We start from the raw sequence: 12,212 nt of genomic DNA on the forward strand, positions 1-12,212 counted from the left end.
CACAGCAATCCATTATGCATTACTGAATAGATCAAAGTTTGTTGTTTTTTCCTGCAGGGGGACAGAGGGGACCCTGGAGATGAAGGATCTACTGTAAATATACATTGAGGTTTTATAGGGATAGTTTAATCCAAAATTGTAATTCTGTAATCATTTACACACCCTTATGTTGTTCCAAACTGTTATGACTTTCTTCTGTGTAATGCAAAATAATACATTTTGAAAAATATAATAGTAATTTTTATTATATGCAACTCCAAAGAATAAGGATTGAAGTTTGCAAGCATAAAAAAAGATGCAAAAACACCATAAAAGTATCATAATTGTAGTCCATACAGCTCACACAAATATATATATATATATATATTGTCTTCAATAGTCTTAAATAACTGTGTCTTCAATAACTGTATGATGAAAAGAGTGATATTTAAGCCATTATTCACTGATAATCTTGACATCTTCCCTAGCTTTTCTTGATGCATTCATGATAGTTCATAGGAGAAGTAATGACATCTGATTTGTGAACAATTCATTTACACTTTTATAAAAGCATTAAGGTACTTTTTAATCCCTTATGAAGCTTGACTGCTTAAATCCCCACTATTTCTAGCTGTGTGAGAGTGAGTAAATGATGACAGAGTTAACATGTTTGGGTGAACTGTCCATTTAATTTTCTATATTCAGGAAATCTGTTGTCTCTTACACACTGTGATTTATATCTAAAGGGTCCTGATGGAGATCCTGGTAAACCTGGTTCTGCTGGACTTCCTGGATCACCTGGAGCTGATGTAAGTAATGGCATACAACACATTTTTTGATTTTCTTTAGAATATGTTATCATTTATATAAGATGCTGGTAAAGAGACCCTGTCTCTGAGTTCTATAGATGGCAGGCAGAGCTCTTAGTCAGGTCAAAAATGCAGGGAATTTCTCATGCTGGACTGAGGGAAAGACCCCAGGAAGGAGGTACAACCCTAAAGACAACAGGGTTTTTGTTTAAACCAGGACACCCAAAGTCTGGAATTAATTAAAGTAAATTCCCTGTGAAAATGGAAGTAGGGGTCAAGCAAATGTCCACTCTGGGACTGAAGATCTACAAAGGTGTTGAATGACTAGACCTAGCAGGTGTTTTTGTTTAGGTATCAAGTGTGGTGGCATATTTAATTGTGTGAAATGTGTGAAACCTATGTGTTGCTTACAAAATGACTTCACGATCCCAACGCATTTGACTAATGAATTTCCATGACTTTTCACAATAACTGGAATAAGGATTATTAAACTAATTTTAAAGAGATTGTACTCATAAAGAGCAACATTTAGCCAATAAAACACATTAGAGCTCAGCGTAACTAGAAACATTCATATTAACTATTGAAATATCCATGACTTTTTAAACATTCATTAATTCCAGGCCTAGAAATCACAATTTTAAAATTCCCTAATATTTCCAGGTTTCCCATGACCATCGATGCAAAAAAACAAAACAGTCATAGATGGTTAACTAGTCTCCCAGCCTGGTCTGGCTGATGTTTTGGCTGTTTGCAGAGGTGGCCAACCATCTTAAAACAGCAAACCAGTTCTGTCTGGTTTAAGATGATTTTCTTTTTCAGCAGGTTGTGGGAACCATGTAACTAGTTTTGTTGCATTTTGAAAAGTTTTATAAGGGGGTAATCATTTAACATTTCTCCTCTTCTCTGTTCCTTAGGGACTGACTGGCCCCATAGGAGAACTGGGCCCTGACGGCCTCCCAGGACAGAAGGTGACTGACTAATGAACTTCTCAGTTTTCTGCATGACAGACCTCAGTAGGGACCTTGGCTAAAAATCAGTGCTCTAACTAGTCTTGCAGAAGGAATTATGACGTACAAAGTATTTTCACATGACCAGTGGTTCCTAACCCCGTCTGTATGCTCCCTAATCTGTGTGGGCAAGTCAAATTCATAACCAGTTCCTGTTAAACACACCGGTGTTTAGACATTGCACTCTGCCTGTAAATCTGTGCTTTCTGTGGTTTGAATGTACTACTTTCAAACATAGCATTTGTATGTGTTATTGCTCCCTTTTCTAGTACTATACTGTATGTTTGAACATCTTTTGTTCATTGTTTCAAATTGTGCTCAATTGTTTATTTGTTGTTGTGAAACAGGGTGAACCCGGAAAACCTGGACTCAGAGGAGAGGCCGTAAGTCTAATATCGATGTCTTTAAACATCTCAGAGGCCCAAATGTCTGAGACCACATAAAAAATCTGCCATTTCTTATATTTAAATCTAGAAATAAACAGAAAAATTCAAAACGAAGAAAAGTTCTGATATAAAATGAAGAAATATTGTAGACTGTTTATAAGTCACTATTTATTTTTAAGCACATTTGCTTATATGCTTTCTTTGAAGCATAAAAAATGGTCTTTTTCAGACCATCATCTGACGAATCGTAAGGTTTCGCACAAACTTGTGAAATCCATGCCAGCTTAAGTGCATGCTGTTCATATAAGGAAAAAAGGGGGATGTACCAAACACATTATAATTTACATTTAAGTCTTTATAATTTGTAATTAAATATTTTATATTACATTTAAAAAAGAACGTGTAAGAGAATCTTTTTCTCTAGTTGTCTCAGACTTTTGAACCCCACTGACAACTGCAAAGTAAATAAAGTTAATCAAAAGAAATTTGATTTGTGTAATGAAATGGTAAAAATGTTCAAATAATAATTTAATGCAAGATGTACTTTCTCTTTTTATAGGGTGTTGGACCTGATGGACCTATTGTAAGTGCCTTTTGTTTTATATGATACATTATCTGAAGCAATGGTGGACACAAATTGGATGGTGGACACAAAAGTTAAAATACATGTTTGCACAGGGACCACCAGGACCAGGAGGACTTCCGGGTGAGCTGGGAAAAGTGGGACCCCCTGTGAGTGACTCTTTAACTCCCGTCACTAAAATAAAATAGCTGTTTTCATTTACAAAGAATATTCTGATCTGGTTTGTAATTGCAATTACAAAGTTATACAAATGTAACAAACCAAACAAACTAAAGCATTCTTAGAAACCAGGTATACGCTTTAAACTCTATAGCTTTTTTTGTAGTTTTAGTAATGGACCGGTAATTTTTGTAAAAAGAAAAAAAGTGGTGTCTATGCAACAGATAAGAGTGATGCATCTCTCTGTGTAACAGGGAGCCATGGGTGTAAGAGGGCCACAGGGACCCCGTGGACCAACAGGGCCCCGTGTGAGTATCAGTGTGATATTTTCAGAATTAAACTGTAGGAATGTCCGTAAAACTCTAAAACTGCAACCTGTAACCTGTAAATGTTTTGTCAGGTAATCTAAAATATAACATATTCCATCTTTCCAGTGTACATCTTTGTAAACATTTCTCAACAGGCTAATAAGAAACTTTATGTAGAGCAGAAATTATGTTTATGAAATAATAGGGTGATATGTCAGCTTCCTTAATCAACTGATCTTTTTCTCTTTTATTTGGTGGGAATTGTTCTAAATGGAAATCTGTTGTGTTTACAGGGCGCTGCGGGGATGCTGGGTGGAACTATGGAACTGGTAAAATGGAATTTTACTTTGGAATGTGGTCTGTGATAACATTGTTGCACAACATATGAAACATATACACTGATGAGCCAAAACATTAAGACCACCTGCCTAATATGATGTTGGACCTATGCGTGTCACCAAAATAGCACCGACCCGCCTGAAGGTGTCCTGTGGTATCTGGCACCAAGACATTAGTAGCATATTAAGTCCTGTAAGTTGCAAGGTGGAGCCGCCGTGGATCGAAGAGGGGTAGCCTTCATTGCTCTCGTGCATCAATGAGCCTTGGGTGCCCAACACCCTGTCGTTGGTATTGTGGTTTGTCCCTCCTCGGACCACTGTCGGTAGGTACTCACCACTGCTGACTGGGAGCATCCCACAAGCCTTGTCATTTTAGAGATGCTCTGACCAAGTCATCTGACCATAACAATTTGGCCCTTGTCAAACTTACTCAGATCTTTACACCTGCACATTTCAACTGCATTCAACACGAACTGATTGTTCGGTTACCATTTAATCTACCCAGACCTTGACATGCAGCCTTGTTAGGAGATGATCAATGTTATCTGCATCACCTGTGAGTGGTCATAATGTTTTGGCTCATATGTGTATTTTTTCTACACCCATGCTGAAATATGATGTGATAGCCAATATAGTTTCTGTAAAGTACCCTGAGATAACTGAATTAGATATAGTTGTGCTGAATAACTACACAAAATCTGACTCTAAATTGTCTTTCCTGATATTAAGTGTCCTAATGCATGCCCACCTGGTGCACCTGGCCATCCCGGATTGCCTGGCATGAAGGTGAGTTTACCTGTAGTTAGGAATGGAATATGTTAATATCTATAGATTATATTGAATAAGACAAACATTTTAGAAGAACAATAGAAATGGGCAATTAACACGTAATCTTATGTCCTTAAAAGTATTCCAGGTTCAATACAAGTTCATCTCAAACGACAGCAGTTGTAGCATAATTTTGATTACCACAAAAAACATTTTTTTAGTTGTCTCTCCTTTTCTAACCCCCCTCCAAAAAAAATATAATATTGAGGTTACATTGAGGTACCTACAATGTAAGTGAATGGGGCCAATTTTTGGAGGGTTTGGAGGCAGAAGTGTGAAGCTTATAATTTTATAAAAGCACTAATTCTTTTGAAATATGTGTATTATTTGAGCTGTAAAGTTGTTTAAATCATTAAGTCATGGCAACAAAGTTGTAAAATTGTCTATAACTTTACACAGAATGGGTTAGTAAGTGATTTTTCACACTAAAATCATGTTAACATGCATATTGTGTATGTCTTGTGACTATACTTTTGAAACAGTGAGTATTTTAACATTTACGGATTGACCTCCATTCACTTCCATTGTAAGTTCTTCATTGTAACCCAGATTTGTGCTTTTTTTTTTAAGCAAATATAAACATATAAACTTGACAAAAGTATTTAATGTCAACTACCCATGTAAAAGGCAAACAGGTTTGTTTAACTTTTAGAAAACATGTCAATGCTTTGAAATAAAATTTGATGAGGTACTGTATAACTGCTCTCTTGTCCACTGTCAGGGTCACAAAGGAGTGAAAGGAGATTTTGGAGAGCCTGGTAAACAAGGACACAAGGTAAGAGCTTTATATTGCTCAGGATAAATCTGATACAATCACACTGACCCAAGAAGCACCAGAACCACCGGTTTTTGTATATCTGTGTGTGTGTGTGTGTGTGTGTGTGTGTGTGTGTGTGTGTGTGTGTGTGTGTGTGTGTGTGTGCAGGCGTGTGTGTTTAAGGTCAGCATGTGTCATGAACTTCTGCCGTGTGAATATACATTTAAATGCAATTAAGCAATAGGTCTGTTGTAATGAGAAAATGTCATGTTTAAGAATTATTTTTTTTACAGATTGTGACCTTTTAGAAACAATTACAAAGCCTAATTTATAATTAAGCACTGACACTCTGAATGCATTAAGATGGAGAAAGTTTTAAAATGCTGAAGCTCTGTATAAGAATTACACACCACTCATGCATGAAAAATAATGAGGGATTTGAGTTAAGCCAGAATAAAACTGTCTTCTCAAATTGAATATAGTGACATGAGCTCTGTTTCAAAACCCAGTAAGCTGCCTCACTGTCTACTGCCTACGGCTTAGTTCTTCTAAGACAGTATCCTAATGGAAATGGAACATTTTGAGTGACCGGTCCGATTTAATACAATATACTACATAGCCATAAACCAAAAACAGTTTAGCAGAGATGGACCACTGATGTTAAAATGAATGCAAGAAATTGGAACAGCCAATGTATATGGCAAAGGATGCCCCTCCTAACAGGTAAAATCACCTTTTAGACACAGATATCGCCTGTCAATCAACTCGAGACTGCACATGCACATTAGTTGAACCAGCCTGAAAAATAGCATTTATTTAGCGTGATATGAGCTAAAGAAGCACAATTTATGATACCATTGTTGTCAGATTTTACTGCTGATTTTAAATATGTTCTTTGATCGTAATCCTAACCAACCATTTTAGAGATTTTAGTCTTTCCCCATTCAAGTAGATAGAAGTAGTACTTTTATGCCACTTGTTTACATAAAAATTTTAATAACTGCCCATCCTGCCCTGGAGAGAGTGGACTGACTTGCTCTGTTAGGGGCTTTGAAGAAACTCCGTGCATCATCCAGATAGCGCTACTCACAAAAAGTGAACTTGAAACTCCACTCACAATGGCCTTCCGGACATTAGCATGTTGCTAAGCTAATGCCGTTAAATTACAGTGTAATGAGCAAACAAATCCATATCATATGCATATATTGGGTAAAATAGTTAATGATATTGTTCTACATTTGAGTCTTATTAGAGTTTTTCTAAAGTCCCTAAACAAAAAACGAAATGATTAAATATAACTCTTACAGCTTTCAAGCTACATCCACCGAACTCGGCACAGACCTTCAAACTGTTCTGACTTAATGTACTATATCTTTTCTGATTTGACTTATGTTTTTTGTACTGAATTAATCATATAATGAACGCTTCCCTTGCATCAACTTGCCATAGCAACAATATCTATTTTGAGCATTTTTAACATCTTAGAGTCTGACAGTATGGGTGTGTAAAAGATTTACTGTAAATAACTATTTCTTCTCTTTTTAGGGTGAGGAGGGAGATCAGGGGGGCTCTGGAGAGGTCGGAGCTCAAGGCCCAACTGTATGTGCATTTCAGTAGCCTAGTCTAACTCATTTAAGTCTCATTTTTAAACTTATCTAGCTTAATCCAGTTTCTAAATATCAATCTTGTGTCTTGAAGCCTTGTTTCTATGTTGTGCTCTCAGGGACCACAGGGAATTCGAGGTGCCACTGGAATGTTGGGCTCCAAAGGAGAACTTGTAAGATAATAATTGAGTATAGACCCCATGAAATGGTTTGCCGATCACAATTTTTTCTTGTGTTAAAAAATATATTTCCTATTTAAATACAGAATTGGGTGCAACTTAACAAAATAGTTTGCACTTTTTTAAATCGTCAATTTGTCTTTATTTTTTTTTACAGCCCTAGCTATTGCTAATCAGTTGCAGGTGATAAAAAAGTTTGCCATTATATGAACATTTATAAAGGTATATATATATTTTCATAGGGACCTCGAGGAGTTGATGGGGACCCGGGCCCTCAGGGGGTTGCAGGAGCTATGGTAAGTTCTTCAAAAGAAAACTAAGTAATCTAAAGTTGTAAACGGTCCAGAATCAGAAAAGTTAACCCAGTATTCACAGTTTAAAAGTCTGTTCAGGTGTCTGTTGGCATTTGTGCAGATATTGGCATGACTTGCTAGACTTGTTGAGCCCTGATTGTAATTAACCAGAAATTGTCTGTGTGTCTCTTCTTTTTTTTTTTCTTCAGGGGGATCGAGGCCAGAGGGGCATACAGGGAGAATCTGGCCCTAGAGGTGAACAGGTATGTGTACAACCAACTGCTTACAAATCGTAAAAGTAAAAAATGTATGAAAAGTGTTATATTAATTAATAAAATTTGCCTTTTAGACATGGATATGATAAGTTGAATACTCAAAATATTAAAAAAGGACATGGTCCTGGATCTACATCCATATTGGTCCTAGAGCAACATTTCAATCAACCAATCAGATTTTAGGGTTTGGGTTAGGCCTGGGGTTCTGCAACATTTACCTCTGACTTTATCCGTAGGTTTATTTAGGTTTATAGATAGAATTAGGACAATGCTTGTTCCTGTTTTTAATGAAATAATCTCTTTCTGCAGGGACCTCAAGGGCAGAGAGGCATCACTGGTCTTCCAGGCCCAAAAGGAGATAGTGTACGTTCTTTAACACACACACACACACACACACACACACACGTTAGTGCGTCCTCGTAAACCACTCAAACCCACCTATACACACACACACACACTCATGCCCTGAGCTATAACTCGTTATTGTTCAGAAACAGAATCTCACCTTCACCTTTTAATTGAAATATTACAGATTTGGTTATATAAAGTGATTGTATCAGATGTTAATATAATTTGGTATGATCCATTGTACTGAGTAATATAATCATGTACCTTGGTATTTACATGGTACTTCAAGGTATTTAATAGAATACCATGGTAATACCATGTAGTAACAATAGTACTTTTTTGTTATTGAAACAAGCATTTGCAACAAAACAAAACTATATGTCCAAACAGCACTGTTTATTTGTGTCTCTTTCCAGGGTTTGCCAGGTGTGGATGGACGTGAAGGAATCCCTGGCATGCCAGGCACTAAGGTACAGCAGAAACTGACTGTCATCCCTCAACCATGGCCATGTAAAAAGTGTGAAAGTGGTAATAACTGAGATGTGGTTCTTTTACAGGGAAGCACTGGAAAGGCTGGAGCCCTTGGGGAAGTTGGCCTTCAAGGACTTCCTGTAAGTCTTTATGTGAAAAAAAAATGAAAATAAAAACTCATTAGAAACATAAGAACATTTCTAACTTTTCTGTTCTACACTCATACTTTTATGTTACTAGCAACTCCGTATGTATAAATGTCTCTCACACTATGCATCATATTCACAGTGCCCACTTCTAAAAACTCATAAATTAAATTAAAAACTCATATGTATTAGTCTATTAAGCCTAATGTCTTACTCTAAAAATCTCATTAAAGTATAAAAATGTCTCATTTGCACTTTATGTGTTTATGGTACTATACCATACTGCAGTGATTCTTGGGAAATTTGATTTAGCCAGTGTCATACGTGTTACGTAAACTGTATGTACAACAAGAAGGCCACTTTTTGTAATGTATATTTAATTTATTTTCTCTTCTCCCACAATGATTGAAATGTCTTATTCATTACCTTTATATGGTCCATACACATATTGTATTCGTTAGTTTTCTTATTATTATTAGGGACCATATATCTAATATCTTCTTTTATATACAAATTCTATAGATGTTTATTCTCCTTTTCATATCTTGCAGGAGCATTTTTATCTTGTCATATTTTCGTCAATAGTATGCATTAATACAATTGTTTAATTATCATTATTAAAAACCTTTCATCAATGAACGTTTCTGTCAGTGATTTCGTTGACGAGATTAACACTGGTCCCGTATTCACTGCGTGCAGCTATATTTTCAAATGTAATTGTAATTAATTCAACTTAGAATAATTGTAATTCATTGAAAGCTATAATTTAAATTTAATTTCATTCTTGTAGGGAGGTCCATAAGAATAAGAAAAATATACTAGCCTTCATTCTGTCAAGCTGTAGACGTCTATAGAGAAACAGTATGTTCTATATATTACCCTTGTCAGACATAAATGGTTACAACTTGATCTTTTGCTTCAATTTGTTGTTCATTTTATTTTCTTTGAAGCTATAAAGCTCAAAGTTCACAATCAGGGGTTGAAAAGTCAATTTTGTTTCGATTTGAAAGTTTGTATCTGATCCCTTTGATGGCAGGGCAAGATTACATAACATTTCTAAATTCTTAGTCAAACACTGATATGAAGCCAGCACTTCATGACTAATTCACATCATCGTTAATTTTCATACGGTTGAAATCTCCATCTTGGATTTCACTTTGAACTTACAGAGCAAAGAAATGGTTGTGACAGTTTTTTAGAGTTGTGTTTTGAAATAACTGTGCTTTGAAATTTATCGAGTATCTCTTGCATGTCTTTAGGGGTTACCAGGAAGCCCAGGGGCAAAAGGTGCATTTGGAGAAAAGGTGAGAGATGTTGGAATTTATCGTTGCTAGTTGTAAAGTCGTCAGATTTTTTAACACCTTGAACTTACAAGCGATTTATCAGATCAATGAAGAAAAAATACAGATATGTCTCATAACCAATGGATGTTAAAGGGATAGTTCACCCAAAAATTAATAAAAAAATTATCTTCATTTACTTTCCCCAAACAGTCAGACCCATAGGAGCTAAAAAGGAGAATTTTTTAATCATCTGCAGTTATCTTTTCCATAGTGTAAAATCTTCAGTTCCTTTCCATATAACAACAGTTTATAGTGCAACATCTGTCAAGCTCTATTGATTGTGATAGAGATTTCAGATCTGAACAATGGCAGATGTACGGAGAGTTCTGGAAATCATTTTGAAAACCAAATTCCGTTTGGTGCCACTAGTGGTGCCAAAATTACACACTGCAGATTTAAGCTATTACAACACAAAGTAATGCACAGTTCTAACTCTCCCTTTGGATTATTTTGAAAAACAAATGATATACACACTCTGATTACAGGGTAATTCTGGACAACCAGGCCTCATTGGCACAATGGGATCTGCAGGCAGACAGGTAGGTTGAGAGTGAACTGACCAATAGCATAACCTTTCATGAAAGTGTGCAGGAGCATGTGACAGATATCTGACTGTAAATGTTTTTTGTTCAGGGCGACCGGGGAGAACAAGGAGAGGTTGGACCCATTGGGCCAATTGGACAACCTGTGAGTTCCTAATGTAGTATGTCTAGTAGCTAATAGTCAGGTTGTATGTGTCTAAATGCACTCAAAAATGTCTTTCACATGTTGATTCTATCTTTGCGCTCAGGGAGACAGAGGAGAGCAGGGGCTATCCGGACCAATGGGAAAACCAGGAGCTAGAGTAAGTGATTAATTTATGTTATTATACGATTGGCCTATCAGAGAAAGCATCTACCATACATCATTAAAAATGACAAGTTTTATACCTTTACCTGGAAAGAGATGGATGTTTAAAGCAAGCAAGTTTGCCTCCCAGAGGACGATTTGATTGCTTAAAAGGGGCTGTTTCATTCAGGAGACATAATGGAGTTCTCATGGATCAGCTTTGTCTCAGAAGTTTTTCCAAAATTCCAGGATCATCTGTGTTCCGCAACTGCTTTCGGGTCCTTTAATAACATATAATGTGTGAGTAAGGGCAGCCGGTGGACTTTCTGGTCCCCTCCTAGGGTAAAATGCTGCCCTACGTAGACTGCGTAATCTGCTTATAGGGAGTGGCGGTACTGAGTTGATGAGAACGCACATGACATACTTCAATTCATTTTGAGATGTCTTCTGAAAATCTGAGATGCTGGAGACTTCAGAAAGTTGAAGTCTCAATTTAATCTCAGTGCCGTCTAGGAGAAACAATTGAAATATGACAGAGTTCTTATTGGTGATTTTTCATTTCTATGAGCTGGCAACAAACCCAAAGCAAACAAGTCAAAGGGAGCTTTAAGTTTAAGATATTTCATTATCCCAGTGTTCAAAGAAAGTCAATGTGACATGCACTAAAACTCAACAGATTTGACTTATTCAGACAGTTTGGAGTGCTGTGAATTATAAAACTTTCCTCTAATAGCCTTTTTTGGAAATTTGTAACTTTATATTATGTAAATTGGAAGGTCAAAGCAAGCAAAAATATTCATAGTATTGAAATACAGACTCAAACTTTGTAAAAAAGAGATAAAAAAAAAAGAGATAACATGCTGAGGCCTGCAGAAGAGAATAAAGCCAGCAGTCTCTCTCTTGAGAGTCGACTTGAATGGGATCTCACCTAAGTGTTTTCACAGTAAAGAGTAAACAGTCCAAAGAATGTCTCACAGCAGTATCTTCTCAAAGAGCTCTCTGTTCCCCTGGCATTCCCATGATCGCGCAGGCACACACACACACACACACACACACACACACACACACACACACACACACACACACACACACACACACACACACACACACACACACACAATCACTCTAAATTCTAATATACCTGAGCGCAGGCATACAGTATTGTCTTAAATGCATGCATGTTCTTCCACAGACCCACAAATGGGATTTTCACACTTGACATTATTAACCCAGGTCTTTCTTAATGGTCGTTCATTTTATTAAACCAGTTCAAAGAATAAATAAAAAATAATACAAATAAATACATATTTTAAACATACAATAATAATAATAATAATAATAATAATAATAATAATAATATTTTTATAATGACTGAAAAAGAATGTACTGCAAAGATCCTGTGTAGCATTTAACATTTAATTTTTTATTCATTTTCATTATTAATAATATTAATTATTACCAATTGTTTCTCTTTTACTCCTAAAGAAGTCATCACTTTCAGTTGGATGATCAACCGAAGCTTTGCAAAATGTTTGGATCGAGTTACTACAAATAATTAGTTCAAAAGA

At 36.2% G+C, this 12,212-nt stretch overlaps 1 protein-coding gene across 1 annotated transcript in view; it reads left to right on the forward strand.

Annotated features, from left to right (window-relative positions):
• LOC127661128 (collagen alpha-1(IX) chain-like) overlaps window positions 1-12,212 on the forward strand; it is a 28,486-nt gene that overhangs the window by 1,200 nt on the left and 15,074 nt on the right. Inside the window, exons 3-23 of the mRNA XM_052151706.1 lie at window positions 58-93; window positions 726-788; window positions 1,706-1,759; window positions 2,146-2,181; window positions 2,744-2,767; window positions 2,863-2,916; window positions 3,181-3,234; window positions 3,528-3,563; window positions 4,302-4,358; window positions 5,122-5,175; window positions 6,703-6,756; window positions 6,881-6,934; window positions 7,183-7,236; window positions 7,443-7,496; window positions 7,818-7,871; window positions 8,273-8,326; window positions 8,414-8,467; window positions 9,733-9,777; window positions 10,302-10,355; window positions 10,450-10,503; window positions 10,607-10,660. Coding sequence (XP_052007666.1) covers window positions 58-93; window positions 726-788; window positions 1,706-1,759; window positions 2,146-2,181; window positions 2,744-2,767; window positions 2,863-2,916; window positions 3,181-3,234; window positions 3,528-3,563; window positions 4,302-4,358; window positions 5,122-5,175; window positions 6,703-6,756; window positions 6,881-6,934; window positions 7,183-7,236; window positions 7,443-7,496; window positions 7,818-7,871; window positions 8,273-8,326; window positions 8,414-8,467; window positions 9,733-9,777; window positions 10,302-10,355; window positions 10,450-10,503; window positions 10,607-10,660 — 1,053 coding nt within the window. The remainder of the gene's footprint in view (window positions 1-57; window positions 94-725; window positions 789-1,705; window positions 1,760-2,145; window positions 2,182-2,743; window positions 2,768-2,862; window positions 2,917-3,180; window positions 3,235-3,527; window positions 3,564-4,301; window positions 4,359-5,121; window positions 5,176-6,702; window positions 6,757-6,880; window positions 6,935-7,182; window positions 7,237-7,442; window positions 7,497-7,817; window positions 7,872-8,272; window positions 8,327-8,413; window positions 8,468-9,732; window positions 9,778-10,301; window positions 10,356-10,449; window positions 10,504-10,606; window positions 10,661-12,212) is intronic.

This window comes from Xyrauchen texanus, chromosome 20, assembly GCF_025860055.1.
Source record: "Xyrauchen texanus isolate HMW12.3.18 chromosome 20, RBS_HiC_50CHRs, whole genome shotgun sequence".
Taxonomy (NCBI): Eukaryota; Metazoa; Chordata; class Actinopteri; order Cypriniformes; family Catostomidae; genus Xyrauchen; species Xyrauchen texanus.